The sequence below is a fragment of the Gymnoscopelus microlampas genome (genome assembly GCF_963454915.1).
Source record: "Gymnoscopelus microlampas genome assembly, chromosome: 9".
Classification (NCBI taxonomy): Eukaryota; Metazoa; Chordata; class Actinopteri; order Myctophiformes; family Myctophidae; genus Gymnoscopelus; species Gymnoscopelus microlampas.
Window position 1 is genome coordinate 11635645 of NC_139946.1, and position 27651 is coordinate 11663295.

A 27651-nucleotide genomic window follows, 5' to 3' on the forward strand; every position below is an offset into this window, starting at 1 on the left:
GGATCAACTGAAACACAACATTGGCTTGATTTTTTAATTGCTCCTCCATCGGAATGAATGGCTGATGCAGCTGTCTATGAGAACAGCTGCCTGCCTAAAAAGACTGGACTAAAACGGACGGGGGTTTGGGGCGTGGGAGGGACAACATACATGAAGCATATGTACCCTGTGAGGTATTTTGCAATTTTCCAAAGTTTGAAAAATGCATGCAGGATTAAGGAACCCTCTTATTGGAATTCATATCCTTGGAACGGATGTGAATACACTTCCAAGGAAGTGGAATTTCTATACAGCGCAGACAATTTGTTGCAAAAAGTAAATGAAAGCAGGCAATTTCTTCTTTTCTTTCTTACAGCTTTTGATAATGTGGACTTTGCAGGTTTTTACAACTTGCAGCTTTTACAACAGGAGAATTTGCAGGGGGTCTGAGAGCTTTGGCAGAGCAGTCTGTGTGGATTTCCTGTAGAATATTTGTCAGACTTAAGGCCCTGTTGTCTTGTTCTCTCTCTCTCTCTCTCTCTCTCTCTCTCTCTCTCTCTCTCTCTCTCTCTCTCTCTCTCTCTCTCTCTCTCTCTCTCTCCCCCCCCCTCCCTCTCCCTGTCAGTGCCTAAGGCCTTGAGGCCGCTCCAGCATCTATAAATCACTAGTATAGGAACACTGGCCTATCCCGGAGCTAGCGCGCACTGAGGCAGTCTGGCAAGGTTAATCACATTCACATCTTCTCAGCCTGTTTGGAAAAGCCAACTGATAACCAAACACATTTTATGGGGCCTTGCGCATGATCACTCATGTTTGAGACCGCGCTGCTCATGTCACGCATAAACAAAGAGCCCAAAACCACATGAAGGAACCGGGGGGGGGGTAAAGAGTGTGTTTTGGTGATCACCAAGTGTGAATAATGAAGTCTATGGGACACGAACGATAAAAAATATTATTATTATTCTGAAACGGCTGTGATGATCTTTGCAGACTAATTAATTTAATGGGCATTGAGAACAAGGGGGGGGGGGCAGAGAGAGCTTGAGCAAAGGAGAGAGAGAGAGAAAGAGAGAGTGTGTGTGTGTGAGTGGGGGGGGGGGGGGGGCGGGGGGATTGAGGACAGAGGACCTGTTCATTTTGCACAGCAGTATACCCATACTCACTTAACACTAAGGCCCGTGGCCCTCTGCTGTCTTGCATCTCAGTCTTTGTCTGCCTGTGTGACGGATGTTTGGAAAATATGGGATCTTGTCCAACTATGACACATGCGGCCAGGCCAATGAATGTCTATGCATCTGACAAAGTGTGTGTGTGCGTGTGTGTGTGTGTGTGTGTGTGTGTGTGTGTGTGTGTGTGTGTGTGCGTGTGCGTGTGCGTGTGCGTGTGCGTGCGCGTGCGCGTGCGTGCGTGCGTGCGTGCGTGCGTGTGTGTGTGTGTGTGTGTGTGAACGTGTGTGCGTGGCTGCATTATTAGAGTGCATGTTTGCATGTGAACATGCTTCAATATTTTCCATGCTATATTCTCTCACTCTCTCTCTCTCTCTCATTATTTTTTTCTTCTCTCCCCATAGAAATGCCCTACCCAGATATGTAGGAATTAGGCCACATCGCTCAACTACAAACCTTCTCTAATCAAAGTGCCGATTCTTGAAACAGACAGCTGTTGTCATGTGCCTTAATTCCAATAGCTATCTGTCCCTGTGTAGCTGCCCGAGTACTTTAGTTGGCCAGCTGAGGTTCTAGGGGAACGAGGGCGAACTGTTCAGTCTGTGACTATTGAACTTCTACGTGAATTTGTGCTCCAACAGACAACACAGCATTACTCTACAAACATCCAGTGAGCAAGGTAAGTCTCTGTTTCTCCCCCCCCCCCCCCCCCCCTCCCTCTGACGTGACTCACGACAAGCTGGAATTCATACATGCCTAACCAGTGGTGGAAAAAGTACTCAAACGTTTTAATTAAGTAAAAGTATAAATACTGCAATGTAGAAGTACTCTGTTACAAGTAAAAGTCCGGAATTCAAAAATGTACTTGAGTAAACGTCCAAAAGGGTTGGCACCAAAATGTACTTAAAGTACCAAAAGTAAAAGTACTAAAATGTTTGAAAATCCGTGACCGTTGTGAGCTTGTAAATCGGCTATTTTCAAATAGCCTATGTATGAAATAGGGCTGAAGTGGTTAATGTTTTATAATGTACGAATGTATGTCTGCAAAGTAACTAGTAACTGAAGTTTTCAAATAATTGTCGTGGAGTAAAAGTACAATATTTACCTTTGAGATGTTGTGGAGTAGAAGTAAAAGTATTGGAAATTGGACACTCAAGTAAAGTACAAACACCTCAAAATTGGACTTATAGTACAGTACTTAAGTAAATGTACTTAGTTACTTTCCACCACTGTGCCTAACAATGATATTATTTAACAAATGTACATAAGAGAGTGTGAAGGACATATATTTTTTAATGTTTTTGTGTTTGTTTGTTTTGTTTAAATTGTGATCTACACTGCCAGATGTGATTTGGTCTCTTGGTCAGTAGTGACACAATAAACATTATTTCCTCTGGACGGGTCAGTAAGTTCACAAGAAACAAGTTGTAGCCTACGTATGTGTGGATCTAGGATGATGCAGTCGGTATAGTTGCTTCATAGACTAGGACGCGCACACTGAACAGTCCTATCAAACCACATCTACACCCAGTAAAAACCTCATTTATTCATTTCTCCATTGATAACTCTGATAGTGTAGGCTACATATGTACATTTGGTCCATTTGGTCCCATTTGCACACTCCCAGAGTTAAATTGACGCCAAGAATTTTACTCTGTAGGATTGTCTGCTTCTGTAAGACAAATGCAAGAAACATCTGTTGAAATGCTATGGGGGGGGAAAAAAAAGAAACCACATCCACCCCTTCACCCCCCACCCCACTTATGCTTATAGCATAGAATCCCCCCCACCCCACTCCCCCCAGCGTAGCAGGTCTGTGAGTACATGTTGTGAGTCAATCAGGCTTGATTCTCAGCAGAGAACATCATTTGGTTTGGCCAGTATAATCTCACTGTGTTCCCATACAGTCTTTTCTTTAAACGTTTTCTTAAACCTCCCCATGCAGCGTTCTTTACATCAGTGGTTCTCAAACTTTTTCATGCCAGGGACCCCCAAATTGATATATATTTGGCCGGGGACCCCCATCTGAAAATATGTTGTGCCAGGGACCCCCCAGAAGCAAAGATTTGTGTTAAAATGTTCGCTTTAAAAGAAATGTATTCAAAGATTTGCACAAATCTTCAAGATTTTTCAAAAATAGCCGATCTACAAGCTCATAGCGCGGCACTCGGTGCCGCGCTATGAGCTTGTATATCTGCTATTTTTTAATAGCCAAAGTATAAAAGGTTAAAACTATTGTGATGCTATTTTCACACATTTTGCTGGGTACCCCCTGGAACCCCCTCAAGTACCCCTGGGGGTCCCCGGACCCCACTTTGAGAACCAATGCTTTACATGCCCTCTGTAGTGGATCTGATCGACTAACTAGATCACAATGGCTAAATGTACACACCTGTCTCATGAGTTACTGTCCATCTATTCTTGGGTCAGGGCTGTTGTCTGGTGAGTGGGTCAAAACAGAGACAATGCAGAGGGGCCCAACGTTCTGACTAAAGGAGATACTTTGTTGTGGATCTGCTAGACCTATTACGTCAGTTATACAGGAACGTTTCGGTGTACATCTGAAAAATAATCATTCTAAAACACACTTTAACACGTGCTGTATCTGGTTAAAGTGATTGAAATAGGTTTACTCGCGCTGAAGCAGCACGATAGAGCAGGTCATTTCCCCTGCATGCCGTTTCTATATAGAGAATTGGTGTCTTTAATTCTATATATATAGTATATGCAAATGAGTAAAGAAAACTAAATGTTGCCCTAAGTACAGTAAATGTTTACTTTAGAGAGAGAGAAAGAGAGAGAGAGAGAGAGAGAGAGAGAGAGAGAGAGAGAGAGAGAGAGAGAGAGAGAGAGAGAGAGAGAGAGAGGTAACAAAGAAAATAGTTTCCTGAGTGTGTGTGACAGCATGGAGAACATGTGTGTTGGAAATAAGGCTCAGAGTTTTTTGGTCACTAAAGGCTATGTTCACACTGGCAGACTGGATCTGGAATCAGGTCGGTTTTAGCAGTCAACAGCAAAAAAACAACAACAACAAACAAACATGGACATTGAATCACATTTCACTTAAGATGTCACATTCCTCTGTGGATTGAAATGCGATTGAAATTCGGTTTTCCAAAGACGTGTCTCAGTCTGGACACGCAGATCTACAAGCTCATAACGTGTCACGCGTGAGCTTGTAGATCTGCTATTTTTGGCAAGCGACACCAGAGACAGCAGAGTTAAGCATTACTCATGCCTACAGTATGTAGTCACATCATTTACTACAGCAACCAGTGCATAGATCTGCAAGTCAAATAACATCCAAACAAACTCTGCAAAGGTTGTAGAACAAGATATTCACAGATCATACAAACGGCTTCAATGTCTGAATACACAATCTGATCTGATCACTTGCAATAACCATGTGGACAGTCAGTACTAGTGGTGGGAAAAAAAGTTCATTTCAGTGAACAAGCCATTTCGTTCACGTTCACGGCAATGATTCGTTCAAAAGATTCGTTCACGTTCTCGCTCAGTAGTGCTATTTTCTAGTGTTCAAATGTACTTGAGTAAAAGTACAAAAGTTTTGGCATCAAAATATACTTAAAGTGCCAAAAGTAAAAGTACTAACATATTTGAAAGTAGCCGACTACAAGCCCACAACGCATCGCCGCGTTGTGAACTTGTAGATATGCTATTTTCAAATAGCCTAGGTATATGATAGGGCTAAAGTGGTTAATGTATGTTTTATAATGTGTGTAAAACACCATCGCGGTAATCTGAGTTCCCAGAAGTTTTCGCCGGCTCGGCGAGGAACTTCTGGGCCAGAGCCCTGGGATTTGTGGGCGGGATGTAATTTGCGCTCTGAATCTGAGCGGACACGCCTCTTACCGGTCTGAGAGCTGTGCAACTCGTGTAAAAAGTCGACGAGAGGCAAACAGCAGTACACAACAATGGCGCCGAAATTTCTCAAGGGGAAATTGCTTCCCATCGATCCTATTTAGATGCAACACCCACTGCATTTGGATCCCGCCCCCTTTTCTTCATTGGCTGTTGATTTGAATCACAACGCAGTGGCCCGCGCCCCCGCTGTCCAAACTCCGAGGCAATGCCTCCCAGACTACCATCGCGGGAGCGTTTTTTTTTACGTTGCGCGTGAACGTAACAGTTTCAGAGAGTGAACGAGCTCGTTCACGTTCGCGGCAAATGAACTAGTTCTTTTGAACGAATCGATCATGAATGACACATCACTAGTCAGTACTAAAGATCAGATTTGAGAAACAAATCAAAGTCTGAACAAAGCCTAACACACACACCACACAGATAAACATAAAGGTGGGTCAGGACATGACCTATTCTGTACATATAGTATTTGTATTTGTACAACTATGCATTCATGCAAGCTTTAGAGTCAAGTGAGCAACGGAGACTATAGCTGTCATTGTGTATTCAGTGGTGAGTTTTCAGGGGGTATTATTTCATTTTGGAGTGGAAAGAGAGTTGTCAAAAGTCATTACCGAGCAATTTGTTCCCTAACTGTTTCTGTAATGCACCCTGCCTCAGGTGTCTGGGAGTGGGGGAGGGGTGCCAAGAGAGAGAGAGAGAGAGAGAGAGAGAGAGAGAGAGAGAGAGAGAGAGAGAGAGAGAGAGAGAGAGAGAGAGTGAGAGAGAGAGAGAGAGAGAGAGAGAGAGAGAGAGAGAGAGAGAGAGAGAGAGAGAGAAAAGACCAGGCAAGTTTAAACATGGTGGTGCATTGGAATAAGCTCACACACTGCACAGGGGAGCTGATTCTTACCACTTGAACTGTGTGCGGATTTGGAAGAGATTGCACAACACAATAAAAGGATAGGATATCTTGTGTTGTTAGAGGTGGATATGAGAGAGGTTTACACACACACACGCGCGCACGTACACACGCACACACACACACACACACACGCACACACACACACACGCACGCACACACACACAGGCACACAAACACACACACAGGTAGTACAGGGTCTAGAGAGAGAGGTCAGAGGCCAAATGGCCCTGAACTCTCTCCCTTCAGGTCTAGCGGATCAGAGGTTCCTCTGTGCGCGGCTCTCTCCATTTATTTTACCCATCATCCCTCATCAGGGCCGGGATGACCCCGTGACCCCCAGAGCTAGGGTTACCTGTCAGTCGACTGTCTATTCACGAGCACCGGGCTTGACGCTGTGTCAACAACGTTTGTTCCGTTGAAAAGAAGGAAGGAGGAGGAAGACGAAGGGAAGGATTCCGTGTTGCAACACTTTAGAACCGCGTAGAAAAGAAAGAGGAAAGGGGGGGGGGGGACTGAGAATAAGTCAAAAGAGATACAGTGCTTTGTATTCTGCTGTTCTTTTCACTTACAATAAAAAAAAAATGGTCTCAAGGCCTCAGTTAACAATGGGCTCTAATGAGCAGGCACCAGTGGTGGGAAAGGTACTCCAATGTTACTTAAGTAGAAGTATCAATACTGCAATATACAAATACTCTGTTACAAGTAAAAGTCCGGAATTCAAAAATATACTTGAGTGAAAGTACAAAAGTGTTGGCATCAAAATGTACTTAAAGTACCAAAAGTAGAAAGTACTCATTATGCAGAATGTTCCATTTCAAATTTTCAAATGTATAAAAATCTTTCGAAAATAGCAGATCTACAAGCTTACAATGCGTCGTATCGCGACGCATTGTGAACTTGTAGATCGGCTATTTTCAAATGCCCGAAATGTATATAGAGCTGAAGTGGGTAATGTATGTTTTTTTTTATAACAATCAAAATCTACAAAGTAACTAGTAACTAAAGTGTTCAAATAATTGTAGTGGAGTAAAAGTAATATGTTGAAATAAAAGTATAATATTTGCCTCTGAGATGTAGTGGAGTAGAAGTAAAAGTATTGATGTAAAGTCCAAATACCTCAAATTTGTACTTAAGTACAGTACTTAAGTAAATCTACTTAGTTACTTTCCACCACTGGCAGGCACACTGACTTACTTTACTTACAGACCTACCACACTGTAAAATCCTCAGTGTGCATTTGTAAAGGATTCATTTTTGTTACATCTGTACACTTCCGGGGTTAAAGGAGTAGTTCACCCAAATAATGACTTATTTTATATCAATTACTCACCCCATGAAGCATTGAATTCATGGATTACTTTTTGTTTTTGTCGCATTCCTAAGCCAATAATTTGATGACCGTCTCCTACCGGCTAATGTATCCGGTAGGAGACACAAAGGAGACTCTTTGTGTCTCCTACCGGAAATACACACGCTCAGCAAATTATTGGCTTAGGAATGCGACAAAAACAAACAAAATCTCCATGAATTCAAAGTGTCATGGGGTGAGTAATTGATAGAAAATACGATTGTTTTGGGGGGTGAACTACTCCTTTAAATTGACAGTTGCACCAAAAAAAGTGTGTGAGCTGTGGGCCTGTTTACAAAGAGACAAGAGATCCAAGGGAACACCAAGGCGAACAGCTGCATGCATGGATACCTACTGAGAGGTACCTAGGAAAACACTCTGTAAACCCACCCCCCCCCCTCTCTGCGTACTGTCAGGTATCAATCAGGGGGGGCCGTAAGTGGAATCCTTGAGTGGAGATGCTATCAGCGCTGGCCCTGCATGCACCCACACACCACAGTGTGTCTTATCTCTGCTGAGATAACAGGCTCTCCCCTCTCACAGTGTGAGGCCTGAACCACCAGCCACACACTCCTCTTCTTCTGGTCTCTCTCTCTCTCTCTCCGTTTTTCTCTATCTTGCATGTCTGTCTGTTTCTCTCTCTCTCTCTCTCCAGTGGTGGAAAAGCTACTCACATTTTTTACTTTAAGTAAAAGTACCAATACTGCGATATAGAAATACTCTGTTACAAGTCAAAGTCCAGAATTCTAAATTTACTTGAGTAAAAGTACAAAAGTATTGGCATCGAAATGTACTTAAAGTACCAAAAGTAAAAGTACTGAAGTATTTGAAAATAGCAGATCTACAAGCTCACAACGCGTCGCGATGCGACGCGTTGTGAGCTTGTAGATCGGCTATTTTCAAATGGCCTATATAGGTATAAAATAGGGCTAAAGTGGTTCATGTATGTTTCATAATATCATAATTTATATCTGAAAAGTAACTAGTAACTAAAGTTTTCAAATAATTGTAGTGGAGTAAAAGTACAAAATTTGCCTTTGGGATGTAGTGGAGTGGAAGTAAAAGTATTGGAAATTGGAAATACTCAAGTAAAGTACAAATACCTAAAATTGTACTTAAGTACTGTACTTAAGTAAATGCACTTAGTTAGTTTCCACCACTGTCTCTCTCCACCAAATTAGGCAACTTCGATTCAAACAGGGGCCCTCAGGAGGAGAAAGAAAAAAAAACGGCCAATTTGCTCTGGTTCCTGTTTAAAATTCAATAACTGTGCGGAGCTGGCGGAGGCTGGAGAGGGCGCGTGCTCCTTCAGATTCCAATCTCTGATCTTATCAAGCCTCAGAAGGAACACGATACATGTTCTCAGTTGACAAATCCAGATTGGCATAAAATCTAACTGAAAAATCACAGGCACAAAAAACATCAACAGTTTCCTTCCGTGCTTGCACACGGTTTTGTCAACAAGCAAGAATCATGCATCACTGCTGGATGAGTAAATGTGATAGAAATTTAAGAGATGGCAATTTAAGTCTAATGTATTACATGTAATGTGTACAGTAATATTTAACCCATTAAGACCGGGAATGCATCTGTGTCATTTTAATGTTTTTTTGGCTATTCAAAAATAGCAGATATACAAGCTTTACGAGCTTGTAGATCTGCTATTTTTTGGAAAATGTGTGCAATTCTTTGAATATATATATATTTTTAATTTAAAAGAAAATCTAAATATTTTGTAGAATCGGAACCTCTGGTCTTAATGGGTTAATATATTTGATCAAATATATTTTTTTAATGTGATATAATGTATGATTTAAAAAAAAACGTATACATTTATAAACATCTAAAACCATATGCTAATATTATAATAATATTCAGCAATTTTTGAACGCGTAAACAACATAGAGCGTGTGTAATCAATGTGACGTCAGCATATAGTTCTGGTTGCATGGTGGTGGTTTTGGGGGGAGGGGGGAGGGGGGAGGGTGGCACGGAGGTGAGGAGATGGGTCCTGCTCTGGCCCGGTTTTCTGGTTTCCTCCAGACCACAGCGCAATGGGTCTAATAACAAAAACAAGCAGCGTGGTGTGGTGCTGGGCCCGCAGTGTGAGGACCTTAATGAGGACCATGTGGAGCTGCCCAGACACACAGTCAGAGGAAACCCAATCCCTTGCTCCTTCTCTTTTTTTTCTCCCCCTCTCTACTTTTTCCTCTCTCTCTCTCTCTTTCTCTCTAGCTTTCCTTTCTGTTACAACACACTCCTAAAGAGTCTCTGGCATACCTAGCTCAATTCTCAGCTCATCGTATAATGTGAAGAAAAGCAAAGAAAAGTGGCTGTAGGACTTTTTTTTCCTCCCTCTATTGTTATTATTGTTCAGGGCCCTATCAGAATTCTAACTGCGTTTGAGTATACCTTTCATTCTGTGCTCTGGGCTTTATCAAACATTCTTGTGTAGTCGTTCCTACTACAGTACCAACTTCAGATATTCTACCCCTTTAATGTATATTTCTCCCCCCAGTTCTGCCTCTGACGTCTGAACTTTATCTTCCCTCTTATTCAATTTGATCATGTTGTAATCAAGAACTCTACTTTATTCTCTTTCTCCTTTTACTTTTCCCTTGTTATTTTACTTCTCTTTCTCAGAGCCTTTTTTTTAGCTTGAGCTGAAGTCTCAACTCTGTGAAGCAGACTGTTAATATTAGCAACACACTGACTTCATTTTCTATTGTAACAAGCCACCCAGCGTCAAGACTGGGGGAAAAGTTCTGGCGTTAGCCTTGAGTTCTTACCCGATACATCCAAGTAATCCACCTACACTCATTCTCCTCTCTCTCTCCCCCCTACTTGTTTTGGAGAAGTGGCTCTGGAATATGCATATTTGCTGGGTCATGCAATGCAATATGCTCAGTAGGAAAAGCGGGGAAGAAAGGGGTCTTTCTGCACCCATCAAGCTCGACGGACCATCTATAGGGGGGCTCTTTCATGTGAAGAATTCATCCTGACCGTCCACCTGGATCAATTAGCTGTTTGCTTCACTGGGCTGTGTTTCAATGATGCCAAAGTCCCATCAGCTCCACAATGAGGAGACTCAGTTCATTTAGTAGGAGACAATTGTCTATTGAGGGTATAGTATTAGAAACCTGCATATCATTTACATCAAAGCAATTTTATTCTCCTCTGAAATTGATGAAACATACAGCCTTATGTTTTTTTGCAACGGCATTTGAAGTCATATACACTATGAAAAAACATATCTATTGTTTTGCAAGTATAGTATCAATCCTATAGTGTGCGTTTTGTTTCATTTATCTTATTGGATCCACTGCTGACGCATTTTGTTTTATGTTATCTTAAGCCAATACAAAGAAAAATCAACAAACCGACATATTTTCTTTCCCAGGAGATGTCACCGGTTGATCTTGAAGATAAGCTTTATAACAGGTGAGAAACGTCTGGCATGCATTCTTTACAGCTCGCTGTGTATATTTATGCCCACTGTCCTTTTTTGCCACACTACGTCACTATGGCCCTCATGGCCTTCCATAGTCGTGGGGAATATGAGGGGCTAACCTGCTCGGGGAATTTGAAATGTGACCATAAAGCGCAGCCATAAAGCAGATCAACCAACCAAGCCTCCAAAATTAGCTGAACAAACAGAGTAAGGTAGAGCCCTCTGGGGGATAAACTTGGCACACTGGATCCAGTGTGACGGCGGGGGCCCTTTCTGGCAGCAACAGAACAATCCAAACGTTCCACTTGGGTTGAGCTGTCTTCGTTTCCCCCTCCACTATATATATCAGTCCCACATCAACATGGGCCTGTGAGGACCTTTCACGAGACTGACAGGCCACCTGAATCACACAATTGTGCAAGCCTGGAGGAGCCAGCATGTGTATAGAGAAACCAGTGATCCAATAACTGTCCGGGTTCACTTCTCTCTCATAAAGTCAGGAGGGAGGCGGAGAGCCAAGGCGCTCTAGAGAAACCAAGATGTGTTAAGTTGTATCAAAGCAAAGTCTGGCGTTATAATCCAATTCCAGCCAATTTATGCACGGCATTACACTGTTGATTTTCTTTAAAACCATTATTTGAGCCAGCACTTTGGCCAGTCCATTAAAATTCTCCATGCGCGTGGCACAAGAACCGCAGAAAAGTGTCTCGAGCTAGAAAGGCTGAAAGCGGGTGATTCTGTGTGCCTTTGCAGATGGTCCTGCCTAGCAGCAGCTGTGCAAATGAAAGACAGAGTGTCGTTTAAGAAGTGAGAGAGAGATGGAAAGTTGGCTACAAAGGGGAAAAAGAGTAACATACAAGTTGCTAACTGAAAATGTAATGGAAAAACTAATAGTGCACAGAGGTTTGTTGAGAGAAAAATAATTCATGGAGGGGTATTTTCTCTGGATTTCGAGAGTGATAAAAGCATGCAAGCGTCCATCCTTTTGCTGCCTGTCTGAATACCACATGTACGCCAGAAAAAAAGGCTTTAAGAGTTTATTGACCTCAGATATGAAAAGCACTCATGGAAGAAATCCCACATGCATGCAACATCATGGGTCACTTCCACATGATACTGCAGGCTTAGCTCTCGGCCACAAGTCATTATTTTTTCCATTACTTCTTCAGTTATCAAGTTGTATCTTCTTCCCCACACTTTAAAAAGTGGTTTTGTCTGTCAAAGTGACACACGCTCACAGTAAGCACATAGATAGATGTCTTCAACCAATTACAATAATTATATTGAATTGTTACAATGTGTATCTATTGCGAAAGAAAACAAACTATATGCAAACGAGGTTCCATTATTTGAGCACCTTTGTGCTAAGTGAGAAAACAGGTGAGGAAAGTGGTGCATTCAACACACGCACACGCACACAGACAGACAGACAGACAGACAGACAGACAGACAGACAGACAGACAGACAGACAGACAGGCAGGCAGGCAGGCACACGCACGCACGCACGCACGCACGCACGCACGCACGCACGCACGCACGCACGCACGCACGCACGCACGCACGCACGCACGCACACACACACACACACACACACACACACACACACACACACACACACACACACACACACACACACACACACACACACACAGCCAGTTGCTCCCATCAGGCCATTTGCTTCCAGCCTGTTGGGGATCACAGGACAGTTGCACTGAGGGCTTTGTAGTGCAAAAAGTGTGTGCTGGGCATGGAAAGTTCTGTCACATTCTCTAATATAGCCTGTTGGATTTCTGCATGACAAAAGGTTGGCTATTCTTAAAACATCTGAATATATATTGAATAGGCCCAGCAATCTCTCTTCTTGTTTTGTTCACCATAGGTTAACTGTAGCCTTGGATCAAGACTATCATAGATGTATTTTATCGATTCTGACTTTTTGCTTTCGTGAAGCAAAAGTCAGAATCGATAAAATACGTCTATGATAGTCTTGATCCAAGGCTAGGTTAACTGATACGTAACTCCTAGAGTGTAAATCATGTAACCAAAATGGAACCTTTGCATTTGTACATACTCTGAGTTAAATTAATACATTAATTTATTAGTAGCCTATCATTTTAATTATTATTATTATTATTATTGAGTTAAATGAATAGATTAATGTATTACTAGCCTATAACAATAATTATTGTGTAAATAGCAAAGAGCATACTTATGAGTGTTTCATTGGCCCCTGAGCCCCCCTAACAGCCCCTCCACGTTTAGACCCCTCCTCCCGCCGTAGAGCCGCCCTGAAGACAGACAGACAGACTGACAGTGTTGCCATGTCCGCTTTTTATAAGCGACTTTGGCAATATTGGTCGCTTGTAAATGTTGGTAGTTAAGTTTTTTTGGGCTGGTTTCTTAAGTGTAGTAGTTGCTTATTTTGGGCTTGTTTCCTAATGTTGTTTAAAACTAGTGGTTCTCAAACATTTTCATGTCAAGGACCCCCAAATGAATATGTATTTGTCTGCGGACCCCCATCTGAAAACATTTTATGCCAGGGGACCCCCATACAAGATTTGTATTGTTAAAATGTCAAATTGTTTTCAAGTAAAAAAACAAAAACAAATAGTAGATCTACAAGCTAACAACGCATCCCGAGCTTCTAGATCTGCTATTTTCAAATAGCCAATGTATTTATGTTTTAAAGGGCGATTGAAGGGCTTCTTTTGGGTTTGTTTTCATAGACCTCGTTGCTTATTTCTCTCACGAAACCTGGCAACACCGACTGACTGACAGACAGGCAGGCAGGCAGACAGACACACAGACACACAGACAGACAGACAGGGCCCCCCTCTTTTGAATGACAGCAGCCTGGGCAGGACCAGGACCCAGGGAGACCAACTAAACTCTCGTTGTAATTCCTCCAGCAGCGTCGATGCCCCTCAGTCTGGGAAGTCCATTCTAAGTGGATGGATTGGTATGGGGAGAAGCGGACCTCACAACCGGGCTAAGCGGCAGCTCTGGACCTGGATACCGTTGACCATGGTTGTACTTTCCCTGCTGTTTCGACCAGGTAAATAAGACAATCACATCTTAGATATATATATATATTTTTTTTGTAATTGTTTTTATTGACTGTAAGATAGACAATCATCGACCCCCAGTCTTTCTGCTATTATTATTGCATGCAAATACATTTTCCCCTCTCTCTCTCGATTCCCCTCACCCTGGAATAATATGGAGGTGGAGGAAGAGATGGAAAACTTTTTCCCCTTGGCGTGTTATGTGTTCTGTTCGGTTGTCTCTGAAAAAAGAGAAAAGTCCACCTATCCACGTTTTGAAATAGTTTTATAACTTAGCTTTAACTTTTTTTTTGGGAGGAATTTCACGTGGCTTGTGTGTTTATATACATCAGATATATGATATCAATGTTGATCATATATATATATATATGTATAAAGATAAATAAACGGATCGTTCTTCCAGACAGACAGTGTTGGTCTTGTTGAAACGACAACACAACGCTGAACGTGAATCGACTTCTCAAGTTGTATTTAAGGGAATGTTTGTTTGTTTGTTTGTTTGTTTTTTGGCCACAATGTAATGTTTTCCCAAGTATCCAGATAGGCCTACTATGAAACAACCTTTGTCTATCGATCGCTTTTTGAAACAGCCGCCCGTATGTTTATCGATCCTAGATTAAACAAGGTTCGGACGGGTGAAGAAGTTGATGCTAACGCTTTCGCCATCCATACGACGGTGTCGCACGTTGGGAAAATAGCCGATCTGCAAGCTCACAAGGCGTCGCGTCCGCGACGCCTTGTGAGCTTACAGATCGGCTATTTTCCCCCCAAAGCTCGCAGGCACAGTTAGCATAGCCTTGATAGCTCTCCCCCTTCTCCTCTTCTTGTCCCGAGAAGTTATCCAGAGAAAAGGAAAGGAACGCCGATTGTTTTCCTTCTTTTATGGGGAAAGTAAAGCCTTAAACAAACACTAAAACATGTGTATTAGTTTATTTATGAGTGTTTTAAGGGGGTGATCGCAGTGTTTCTTCATACTGGAGCTTTGTACGTGTTTTTGTTAGATCGTGGAGTGAAAAGTTCTCGGCCGTGTTTTTGTTCCCCCTCATTCATGGTTCATTTGTTAGCTACCATGCATGCAGTGGTTGGTGGAAGAGGAGTACTCAACCTTTTACTTGAGTAAAAGTATCTATATACTGCAATGAATGTAGAAATACTCTGTTTACATGTAAATGTCCAGAATTCTAAATTGACTTCAGTAAAAGTACAAAGGTATTGGTGTCAAGATATACTTAAAGTACCAAAGGTAAAAGTACTCATTAAGTTTTCAAATGTATAAACATCTTTTGAAAATAGCAGATCTACAAGCTCTTGGGAGCTTGTTGATCGATTATTTTCAAATGGCTGAAACGTGGGGTTGAAGTGGCTGAAGGTATGCTTTTGTTTTGTAATAATAATACAAATCTACAAAGTAACTACTAACTTAAGTTTTCAAATCATTGTTGTAGAGTAAAAGTACAATATTGCCTCTGAGATGTAGTGGAGTAGAAGTAAAAGCATTGACAATTGGAAATACTCAAGTAAAGTAAAAAAAAAGTGTACTTAAGTACAGTACTTGAGTACATGTACTTAGTTACTTTACACCACTTGCATGCATGGGGTCTAACTTCTCCTCGGCCTCCTCATAGAGCAGAACGTGTGGATGGCTTTCAGCACTGTGCTGCTGCTGTACGTGCAACAGCTTGTTATGTTGGGAAATGTTTTGCTTGATCTGATACTTTGTTGCCAATGGCAATTGTTTTTGTTCCATTGTAACAACTTGTTGGAACTCTACATGTATAACCATCCATCTCCTGGAAGAGGGTTCAGAAAACTATGTTATTTTTAAATGGAAACACGAAGGGATTCGCTGAATACTTGTTGTTGTGTTATTTTAAACACTGTACAAAGCTCTTTAGATTATTATTAGGTTATGACATGTTTATTAATGTCTAGATGGCTCGCATGCAGGTTTAATACATAATACTAATGTGATCTTCTTAATAAATGCATTTCTTATACCCAAATGACATCCCCCTGGAATTTTATTAGAAAATTGTCCAAGCTTGATTTTTTTGGAGTTCTTCAAAACATGACCAGGAGCTTTCACTGCGTTATAAACATTTGAAACTGGACTCACAACAAGCCCCTCCTAACTATGTTGTCCCTAAAAGAATAGTCAAATTCATTGCTGTCAAACTACACCACGTTTTTTTTGTTCTAGTGTTCATTTTAAACTTGTAGAGCTAATCGTAAAAATTAGACCTAGCACAATTTCAGCACATATCTCTTGAGCATAATAATAATAAGTGTTATTTGTGTGTGTGTGTGTGGGTGTGTGTGGAGGTCTTTTGTGAGTTTTAACTTTTTGCTCCGTTTTCCCCATATGGTCATCACATTAACCCAGTAACTGGCAGACCATAAAGACCCCTTTGAGAGAGGAGCTTGGTTATTGATGCCCCTATAGGCAGTAATTGTCACAAACTGTCAATCAAAAGCAAAGACTTGGGTGACCTCAGTGCTGGATGGGTTGGGGGGGGGGGGGGTGGAGGGGGGGTTGATGGAATTCAGAGGAGGCATGTAGAATGCCTCTGCCATGACCCCTCGTGCTCCATCACCACTTTTATCCAGTGGTGGAAGACGTACTGACATTTTTGTACTTTGAATTAATACTCGGTTACAAGTAAAGGTCTGGATTCAAAATGTTACTAGATTAAAAGTACAAAAGTATTGGTATCGAAATATACTTAACGTACCAAAAGTAAAAGTAACTCATTATGCAGAATGTCAATATGTGAATAATGAATCAATATGTGTAATATAATAATACAATTAGCAGATTGCGACGCATTGCAAGCTTGTAGATCGGCTCAAATAGCCAAAGTACAGTATTATATAGGGTTGAGGGGATTAATGTACGTTTTGTGATAATATAAGTAGTAAAGTTACTAAGTTTTACAGTTTTCAAATAATTGTAGCGGAGTAAAAAGTACATTTGCCTCTGAGAGTAGAAGTAAAAGTACAGAAATTTGGAAATACTCAAGTAAATAAATGAATAAAAATAACTCCACAAGTACAGTACTTGAGTAAATGTACTTAGTTACTCTACACCACTGCCATCCAGTGCTCATGTTGAAGTGTTAGAGACTGTGAGAGGCATTAATCACTGGATGCGCAGCACCCAAGATGCACCCACAGTTTAGGCCTTGTGGTGGTGGGTGGAATGCTGTGTGTGTGGAAGATTTCACACAGACAGTTCACACCCACCCAGATGTGTATCTCTGTGCTTATCACGTTGCCATTGTCCAGACTGTTTGTAGAGAAGGGACTGATTTAGATAAACCATTGATCTAAAAACATGGTCATTCTCCCACTTAAAAGTCATTTGAATGCTCCATGATGTGTTTTTCTTTTCTTAGCCGTGTTCTGTTTTGAAACAGTCAATGGCATTCAACCAGTGGTGGAAAAAGTACTCAATTTTTTTTTACTTAAGTAAAAGTATCAATTCTGCAATGTAGACATACTCTGTAAAAGTCCGGAATTCAAAATTTACTTGAGTAAAAGTACAAAAGTATTGGTATCAAAATGTACTAAACATATACATACTTTACATAAAAATGTATTAAAATCTTTTGAAAATAGCAGATCTACAAGCTCACAATGCGTTGCATCGCGACGCATTGTGAGCTTGTGGATCGGCTATTTTCAAATGGCCAAAATGTATATAGGGCTGAAGTGGGTAATGTATGTTTTGTAATGATAATCAAAATCTTCAAAGTAACTAGTTACTAAAGTTTTCAAATAATTCTAGTGGAGTAAAAGTACAATATTTTCCTCTCTGAGATGTAGTGGAGTAGAAGTAAGTACAGTTCTTGAGTAAATGTACTTAGTTACTTACCACCACTGGCATTCAACAGGTGGGAAGAGTGAAGATCCTTTCCGGGCCTTTCTACAGTGTTGGGCAGCACCCTTTAAAATGGGAACGTCACTATTTATTACGTGAAGCCGCTTATTCTGTTGTGAGGAGGGGCGTGACAATTGGACATATTACTAATACTAAACAAAGCATATAGAGAGAGCTTGTGCTGTGAAATTGCCACCAGTCTAAAACTAACCAAAACGTAATTTTTACGTAGGGCTGGTGGCAATATTTCTGACAAAATCTTAAGATGTTCCTGGAAATCCTGAATTTACAGTAGTTCAGTGTCTCTCAAATATTTTCATGTCAACAACCCCCAAAATTGATATGAATTTGGTCACAAACCACGATTTGATTAGATTTTGTGCCAGAACCCCCATATGAGAACATATTGTTGCCATAAATATCTCACAACTCATCGCAATCCGTTGTGAGCTTGTCAAATAGCCCAAAAAATAAAATGGGGCTTAAGTTTTTTAAACTGTTCCTTATTTTGTTGGGGACCCCCTGGAACCTTGAGGGTCCCCAGATTCCACCTTGAAAACCAGTGATTTAGTTAATACACATTAAAATCCTCAGTGTTAATTGGGGGTCAGGCATGTATTTCTGATTTTAATTTCTATCTAACCAGGAAATCTGCCTTCCCATGCATGAAAATGAACAAAACTTGGCACACAAGTCCAGTCCAGTCCTATGCCAAACTTCCTCAACTGCCATTGTGGGCCAATAGTCCTAATGGTGGCGCTACAGCTAGCTACCGTCTAAAGTTTAAATCGTGTGAAAATTCATGGCAAATCAGTCGTGTGTGTCTGTGTGCTATCACTTTTGCAGCTTTCACTAAAATGCAAGGGCTAGTGAGCAAAGAATGTTCATATGCTTTGAGTTGGTAGGATTTATGAGTTGGTAGGATTTATGAAGTCTCTCAGTTTCCCCAGTCTTTATGTGTGCGTGGCCACGCAGTCGTAGGTGTACTGAACAGTGAGGGTGTAGAAGGGGGATTTAATGCTTTAACCGTTTAAGACCGGGTGTCATTTTAAGATTTCTTTGGGCTATACAAAAATAGCATATACAAGCATATCTATGAGCTTGTATATTGCCATTTTTGAAACATCGTAAAAATGTGTGTAAATCTTTGAATATATAATTTCTTTTAAAGCGAACATTTTTTTACTCAAATCTTTGCTTCTGGGGATTCTACACGTGTCTTCTAAATCCTGCAGTTTTTTGAAAAACCTTTTCATGTCAAGGACCTCCAAAATGATATGTATTTGGCCGTGGACCCCCATCTCAAAATATGTTGTTCCAGGGACCCCCAGAAGCAAAGATTTGAGTTAGAAATGTTCCCTTTAAAAATATCTATTCAAATATTTGCACAAATGTTCGACATTTTTCAAAAATAGCAGATATACAAGCTCATAGCGCGGCACTCGGTGCCGTGCTATGAGCTTGTATATCTGCTATTTTTGAATAGCCTGCCAAAGACATCTTAAAATGCCTTCCCGGTCTTAATGGGTTAATGAACATTTTGATCCAGACAGTTCTGCTGAGTGCTGATCCACCCTCCTGTATTCCTTTAGTTATTATCTTCCCCCTTTTGCCATTTTCCACCTTTTCTCTCGTTCTCCTCCACTTCCGCTTCCAATAGCCTGGGCCCAGACCATTTGCTGCACAGGCAGCTATTATAATGTATCCAATGTGTAACTCTGAGAGTGTACGAATGTAACCAAATGGACCCTTAACAAGTACAGTGGATTACATCTGTCCACTCTCGGTGTTAAATGAACACAGAGGACTTAACTGTGTGTACCATACCAACATTCAGCAGCTCTACCTGGCTGGTCTCCTCAGCCAGCTGCTGTTTGGGCCATGACTCGACTGGCTAGAACAAGCATAGGTCTTTGTGCTTTTACCTCCCGACTCTGTTAGCTTCACCTACAGAATACTCTGTACCTCGCCATGCATCGTAGCTTAATGGTCGGTCTCCTATTGCTTCGGTAACGGCCAAACCACATTCAACACCCCTAAGCAAACTACACAGGTTGGCTTCCTCCCTGCAGCGAAGCCTGGTGTTATTTCATGTGAGAGCTGGTCGGGGGAAATAGTTTTTGACTGTAGCAGAGAGTGTGGGATCATTGGTCGTGTGGGCTAACCTATTTGGATTTTAATGGCTCTCTTGATTGAGCTAAACTTGATAGTGAGGAAACGTTTGCCCACTCTTCATTTACTCCTCTGGAACTACTGTATGTGTACTGTATATCCATTCTTAATGTGGTTGATGTGATTCATGTTCATATTTTGGCAGTGGTGGAAAAAGTACTTACGTTTTTTACTTAAGTAAAAGTATCAATACTGCAATATAGAAATACTTCTATATACATATATTTACAAGTAAAAGTCCGGAATTCAAAATGTACTTGATTAAAAAGTACAACAAACAGTACAACAAAGTAAATTATGCAGAATGTCCCATTTCAAGTTTTCAAATGTATGAAAAAACATTTGAAAATAGCAGATCTACAAGCTCACAATGCGTCGCGAGCTTGTAGATCTGCTATTTTCAAATGGACGAAATGTATATAGGACTGAAGCGGTTAATGTATATTTTGTAATAATAATCAAAATCTACAAAGTAACTCGTAACTACATTTTTCAAATATATGTGGTGGAGTAAAAGTACAATATTTGGATCCGAGATGTAGTGGAGTAGAAGTAAAAGTATTGGAAATACTCAAGTAAAGTATAAACACCTCAAAATCGTAGGTACTTTCCACCACTGCATTTTGGCATGTGAAGATGTAGCCGACACTGTGTGTTTCAAGTATATAACAATTGACACACAACTGATCGTTCTTTCCCCCCCTCCCGTTATCCTCTTCCAGCTCATTGCCAGCAGTGTCGAATCCAGCGTTGCAATGCAGAGTACGTGTCCTCCACGTCGCCCTCTAGCGGCAGTCTGCAGGAGGAGGGCCTGCCGGACGTGGACTACTGCATCGCCCTGCGGGCCTACGACCTGTGCACCCGGCGCACGGCGCGCAGCTGCCGGGGAGACCTGGTCTACCACTCGGCCGTCTTCCGCATCAAGGAGCTCTTTTCCCAGCACAACTGCTCCAGCGACGGGCCCACCTCGTCCGCCAAGGGACCCGCCAGCACCTCGCGGCCGATCGTGTCCGAGCTGTGCGACTACGAGAGCCGGGTGCTGGCGTCGGGGCCCGCCGGGCAGCAGAAGAAGTACGCCCACTGTGGATTATTCGGGGACCCCCACTTGCGGACTTTCCGGGACGAGTTTCAGACCTGCAAGGTGGAAGGGGCGTGGCCTCTGATCGACAACCGCTACCTGTCGGTGCAGGTGACCAACGTGCCCGTCGTGCTGGGCTCCAGCGCCACGGCGACCAGCAAGGTGAGGATGATGGGGGGGTCAGAGCATAGAGTTATAATATATCTAGAGGGCGGATTGCCCCGCCCCCCAGCTATTAATTTCTATTAACCCATTAAGACCTGAGGTTTCGATTCTACAAATGCCTTCTAAATCCGTTTTTTCTTTTCTTAAAAAAAAACGTATGTTTCTATGTCAGTGGTTCTCAAACGTTTTCATGTCAAGGACCCTCAAAATGATATGTATTTAGTCGCGGACCCCCATCTCAAAATGTGTTGTTCCAGGGACCCCCCAAAAGCAAAGATTTGAGTTAAAAATGTTCGCTTTAAAGCACACATTTTCACGATTTTTCAAAGAGCTTGTATATCTGCTATTTTTGAATAGCCAAAGTGTAAAATTATGCTTTTTTATCTCAAATCTAAAAATGACACAGATGCTTCTTCAGGTCTTAATGGGTTAAAGTGCTCAGTGGTGTTTTGAAGCACCCGGAAGTCCGCCGGAAGTAGAAATGTTGGGTCGATTTAGAGCGGCCATAGAGTTATGAGCATGTGCACAAACGGGGAGATGCACGCGCAGTAGCATTTTTAAAGTGCATTCTCAGATTTGACCACCAGGCGTGGCCGCTTCACTGTTCTACCGTGGTTCTGGGGGCTTGGGTCAGAGGGCACACAGCAGTGGTTTACCTCTAAGTAAAGAGCTGGGCCATATGGACAACATCAAATACCACAACATGTTTACCATATACCTCCATGTTGTGACGATTATATCGTACTGTGACGACATCAAGTTCTTTCCTTTAAATTTCAAACAAAAAAAAATTGCAGATCTACAAGCTCGCAACGTGTCACATTATGTGACACGTTGTGAGCTTGTAGATCTGCTATTTTCACTGTTTGAAATTAGTTTGAAAGAATAAAACGGGGCGTAAGTGATTTTAAAAGCAGTAAAAGACAACACTTATGCCATATCGTGATACCCATTAAGACCTGGAACGCATCTGTGTCACTTAAGATTTCTTTGGCTATTCAAAAATAGCAGATATACAAGCTCATAGCGCGGCACCGAGTGCCGCGCTATGACCTTGTAGATCTGCTATTTTTGAAAAATCTTGAAATTTTTTTTTTTTTTTTTTTTTTTTTTCAAAAACTGTTAGAATTTAGATTATTTTAAAGAATTGCCTCAGGTGATGTACAAACTATTATACAAATGAATTAGCAGTCAGTGGTGCTTCAGGAGACTCTTAGTGTTCTATAGCCAGTGGTTCCTGACCTTTTTCTGGATCAGGGCCCACTTGAAAATCTCGAAAGCGTGTCGTGGTCCACCCATCTGACACCGCGAACGCAACTGACGCGCACGTGTGCCATCTGAGTGACACGTGTGCATGTTTATTTGAATGATAAATCAATCCACTGTGTTGGGCTTGGATCAATGTAAACTAACATAGAATACTTTAAGTTCCTATTTATTGGTATCGTGATGAACACTTTTCAAGGTTTAAAAAAAACTAAAACAATTGTTTTACATAAAATAAATATGTATATATATATATATATATATTAACTGTGGTGGAAAAATTACGCACATTCTTTACTTAAAAGTACCAATACTACAATATAGAAATACTCTGGTACAAGTAAAAGTCCAGAATTAAAAATGTACTTGAGTAAAAGTACAAAAGTATTGGCATCAAAATGTACTTAATGTACCAAAAGTAAAAGTACTAAAATATTTTGTGAGCTTGTAGATCGGCTATTTTCAAATAGCCTATTTAGGTATAAAATAGGGCTAAAATGGTTAATGTATGTTTTATAATTTGATTTATAGTGTAGTGGAGTAAAAGTACAATATTTGCCTCTTATACGTAGTGGAGTAGAAGTAAAAGTATTTGGAAATTGGAAATACTTAGGTACAAATATCTCAAAATTGTACTTAAGTACAGTACTTAAGTAAATGTACTTAGTTACTTTCCACCACTGTGTATTAATGTTATTAAAATGGTAGTATTTTTGCCTGTTATTTGTGGGCCCCCAGCCCCATGGTGTTGAGAAGCACTGCTCTGTAGCTCCTGCAGGTCCTCAGGGAGGAGGAGAGGAGGGTGTTGAATCACAGACATGCTTGAGCGCTCTACCTTTAACACATGGGTGGTCATATGGTAGTGATTAACGTTCGCTCAAACATTTTCCTCCACCGCCACGATCTGGAATGTTTTTTTCACCCCTCTGGTCAAATAATTAACTGGGCTCCTTTTTTTTGTGTAAATATGGAATAATGTGGAAAAATAAAAAGAATAATTGGTCAGCGGGGAGAGGTTTTTGATCCCCACTGATTGAATCAGCTTGTCTTAAATGCTCTCAATTATATCGTTGAAGCTGTCATCGTCATGATTAAATTGTAGGTCTATAAATTAGTTTTAAATAAGTTCTTTTTTTTGTTGTTGTTGGGTGATTGCTGTACTCACCCTGCCCTCCCCCACCTCGTTTCTTTTTTAATTGGCCATATTGATGCTTTTGGGTGTTTTCTTAATCCGGCCTTTTATTTTACTCATCGGGAGGATGAGAGAATCTGTTTGGGTGGTGCACTGCAAACAAGCCATGCAGCATTGCAGAGACTATTGCTTTGAAGTTGGCTTGTACATCAGAGAGCGCAAAGGGATTTCAGAGCAAACTATTTTCAAAGGAATTTCCAGTGTGTATTGGGTGGGGAGAGTAATGCAAACCTGTAGTCTGGGTAATGCCTGTGCCAGTACCCGCATGCCCCCTTTGGTGCTTTTGAATTGGAGCTGTTTTCAACTGTCAGACTTAAGACAGAAAATCGTCCATCAAATACAGTATCGCGGTAACAGTAAACTTAACCATAGCCACCTCCAATGTCAAATACCTTTTTTTTTTTTTAAAGAAGAAATGGGAGACCCAGCCCCCAATTTTTCATATCTGGGCTGGGATCCAGATTGAGGTCAGTCAGTGAGCAGGCGTTGTAGTAAAAGGCAAAGATTTATGGAGTTATGAAGCGAGGAGACAGTTGTCTGTGTGTTTGATCCTGCACTCAAGGAAGAATGCGGGGCTTATTGCCATCATTTAGAGTATTATTAGTAATTTGTTTTAGATAAGAGTGGTTCAGGTGACGCTCAGACCACACCGTTTCTGGGAAGTTTGTGGCTCATTGGGTCTATCTTGTTTTCGTAACTTAATACGTGATTCAAATGGAACATATGTCTTTTTTTATCTTCTATTTGTCTTCTATTTGTATAGTTTTATTGCTCACGGTTTATGCTACAGGGTAAAACACTGTCAGCCGGCTAGAAAGGAAAAAGCACACTCACAGTGAGTGACTCACAGTAACATTTCAAATCTAGCAGTACCAGTCACAACCTATTGGAATATTGGTTGGCTGCTGCCCCATGGTGGCTGAAAGTGGTACTACTCAGGCTGGGTCTGGGGAACTATTATTATTGAAACATAAATGCATGTGCAGCAGTAGATATTTAACCCATTAAGACCTGAAGCCGATTCTACAAATGTCTTCTAAATCCCAACAGTATTCTGAAAAAAACGTATGTTTCTACATCAGTGGTGCTCAAACTTTTTCATGTCAAGGACCCCCAAAATTATATGAATTTGGCCGCCGACCCGCATCTCAAAATGTTTAGTTCCAGGGACCCCAAGAAGCAAAGATTTGAGTAAAAAATGTTCGCTTTAAAAATATATATATTCAAAGATTTGCACACATTTTCACAATTTTTCAAAAATAGCAGATCTACAAGCTCATAGCGCGGCACTCGGTGCCGCACTATGAGCTTGTAGATCTGCTATTTTTGAATAGTCAAAGTGTAAAATAATGCTTTTTCAGCTCAAATCAAGAAGTGACACAGATGCGTTCCAGGTCTCAATGGGATATACAGGAAAATGGGGGATATTATTTATCAATTATAAAGCTTTTCCCTCCGAAAAATTAAGCTTTTTCACGTTACGTACGTTATATTCATGCGTTAGAAATCCACCGAACGATCAAATAAAAGACGACTTTCCTTTCATGTTTTCCCACCCCGATTCATTCAGATCACGGTGATCTTCAAGTCCTACCACGGCTGCACGGACCAGAAGGTCTACCAGGCCACCACCAAGGACCTCCCCTCGGCCTTCCAGGACGGCACGCGCAGCGGCGGCGAGAGCGGCAGCCTGGTGATCGTGGAGCGGAGCGGCTCCGGCTCCGGCGGCCGGCAGGTGAAGATCCAGGCGCGCTACATCGGCACGTCCATCATCGTGCGCCGCGTGGGCCGCTACCTCACCTTCGCCATCCGCATGCCCGAGGACACGCTGGACTTCTCCGAGGAGAACGCCGGGCTGCAGCTCTGCCTGCACGGCTGCCCGCGCAACGAGCTCATCAAGGAGCACACGCTGGGCCGCCAGCAGCACCCGCAGCGTCCCCCGGGGGGGGGCACGGGCGTCGGCGGGCAGGGCACCAACACGGAGCTGGGGCCGCTGCTGCCCCCGCACCAGACCTACACGGTGGAGCGGGCCACCGCCAAGTGTAGGGAGACTCTGCAGGTGGAGGACGTGTACTTCCAGTCCTGCGTGTTTGACTTGTTGACCACGGGAGACCCCGAGTTCTCCATGGCGGCCTACGGCGCCCTGGAGGACCTGAAGGCGCTGCCTCCCAGTAAACTGAAGCAGAACCCAAGGACTCCCCACCTTTACAGCCGGGGGGTGTCGCACACGGCGGCCGCGGCGCTGGCCGGCCACGCCCCCCCTCTCGTCACGCTCCTACTCCTCGTTCTGCTGCTCTTGTAAAAAATATATGTTTTTAAAAAAATGCAGAAATAACTAGGGTTGGGCGCCGAACGTGGTACTTTTTAAGGGTACTGACCAAATGACATCGGTACGACTAGGTACCGATTCGCGTTAGATCAATCGGTGCCACATTTCAGTACCGTGAGAGTGGGTAAAAAAAAAGCAACAACCTGTGAATGGCTTGTAAGTGACGCTCATTACTACCCTGCATCTCTCTCTCTAAAATGTCAAGTTTGCCCGAAACTACATGTCCGTTAAAGTTACAAATGACCATACAGCGGTCTTCTATGTATTGTACTATACATAATATCAATGTTGATTTGATTGGTTTGCAGTTGCCCAATTCTGATGAGCTGCGCAAGTGTGGCAAAGATGGGGTTTACTTTTTGAGGACGCCTAGTAGTATTACAAGTAACGCAAAAGTGCGTTACTTGTAATAGTTTGAGTAAACACACAAACTCTCTTATAATCTGAGTGAAAATATTCTCCTACAGCCGTTACAACAAAAATGTTCTATAATGTTGAAGTTGAGCTGTATGTACTTATTCTTTTACAACAACAAAAAGGTACAATTTGGTACCGGTACCAGTATCGATACAAATGTGAATGGTACCCAACCCTAGAAATGACAAAGTGGAAGCAATAACTGGCTTGACGAAAGAGTGCGCTAGAGCTCAGACATTTTATAAATGTTTTTCTTTTTCTTTTCTTTTTTTGCCTTTTGTGAATGTTGTGGTGTTTTCCTGTTGTTGTCATTAAACCATTTGAAGGATTTAGCACTCGAAAACTATGCCAATGCCTCCCCTTCCCTCATGTTTTCTGTGAGTTCACACATTTGCCACTTCATTTTGAGTAGCAGCCTGAATGCACGCAATCGTGGTGTCAGTCGGGGGTTAACCACTTAAACCCTATATATATTTAGTTGACTGGAGTCCCCCAGGGGTCCATACTAGGGCCCCCTCCTGTTTTCGCCAAATCTACAAGCTCACAACGTGTTAACGGTGTGACATTGTAGATCTGCTATTTTCACCGAACGTACGACCCCCAGAATGGGGACGCTAAGGTTCATGTGGTTAAAGTAAAACACTCATTTTCATACCCTTGGATTAAACGGATACAATTTATATTTTGTTCTTCAAAAAATATATATAACATGATTGTCTGTGCTGATTCCAAGGCAGCTAGCCAGAATGATATATCTTTGTAAATATCTCATCTGTACTGGTAAATTCATCTTAAAAAGGGGTCATGATTTCATTATGTATTGAGTTACATATGCTGACAAAATGGTCTTTTCTTTTTAGTGCAGGAGTTTCTCTTTGGATATTAGATCCTGTATAATCCAGTAACATCATTCATCACTTGTATTCACAAACAAAATGCTTGTATCTGACTGTTATATTTTCTCCAGTCTTATGTCTTTCACAGGATCCAACAACAACTGTACGTAAATACTACCTATCAATAACACATGATGTTTTGGTGTGATAATGTCATCAGCCCCTGCATATCAAACTGTAATATTTCTATTGGTTCAAACACTCCCTCTTCAAGCTGCTTTGGCTTCCAGTTTTAAAAGTAAAAAGAAACAAAATCTCTATATAATAATATATTGAAAGAGTGTATATATGTTTTATATTGTGTACATTTGACTTTGTATAGATGTTTTAACTGTAATATGTTTTACATTTTGTTGTGATTTAGTTTCTTTATTTTGGAGTCCATATAAGAGGAGTAAACTAATATGTGTTGTACCCTATCTGTAATTTTCCATATTAAAAAGTGTTGGACAAGTTT

General features: G+C 41.6%; 1 protein-coding gene across 2 annotated transcripts; it reads left to right on the forward strand.

Moving 5' to 3' along the window:
• The first annotated feature begins 1717 nt into the window (after positions 1-1717).
• On the forward strand, positions 1718-27651 carry rgmd (RGM domain family, member D). Of its 2 annotated transcripts, none has more exons than XM_084066482.1 (5): positions 1718-1824; positions 10683-10723; positions 13644-13789; positions 20574-21091; positions 25123-27651. In XM_084066482.1, the coding sequence occupies exons 2-5, from the start codon at positions 10686-10688 to the stop codon at positions 25852-25854; spliced, it is 1434 nt and encodes a 477-aa protein (XP_083922608.1). In that variant the 5' UTR covers positions 1718-1824; positions 10683-10685; the 3' UTR covers positions 25855-27651. The 2 variants fall into 2 exon arrangements, with proteins under 2 accessions (XP_083922608.1, XP_083922609.1); XM_084066483.1 differs by having other exon boundaries at positions 13647-13789.

Coding starts and splice junctions, on each gene's coding strand:
- rgmd (XM_084066482.1), top strand. CDS start 10,686: ATGTCACCGGTTGATCTTGAAGATAAGCTTTATAACAG. Junction 10,724..13,643: donor GAAGATAAGCTTTATAACAG/GTGAGAAACGTC, acceptor TAATTCCTCCAG/CAGCGTCGATGCCCCTCAGT. Junction 13,790..20,573: donor TTCCCTGCTGTTTCGACCAG/GTAAATAAGACA, acceptor ATCCTCTTCCAG/CTCATTGCCAGCAGTGTCGA.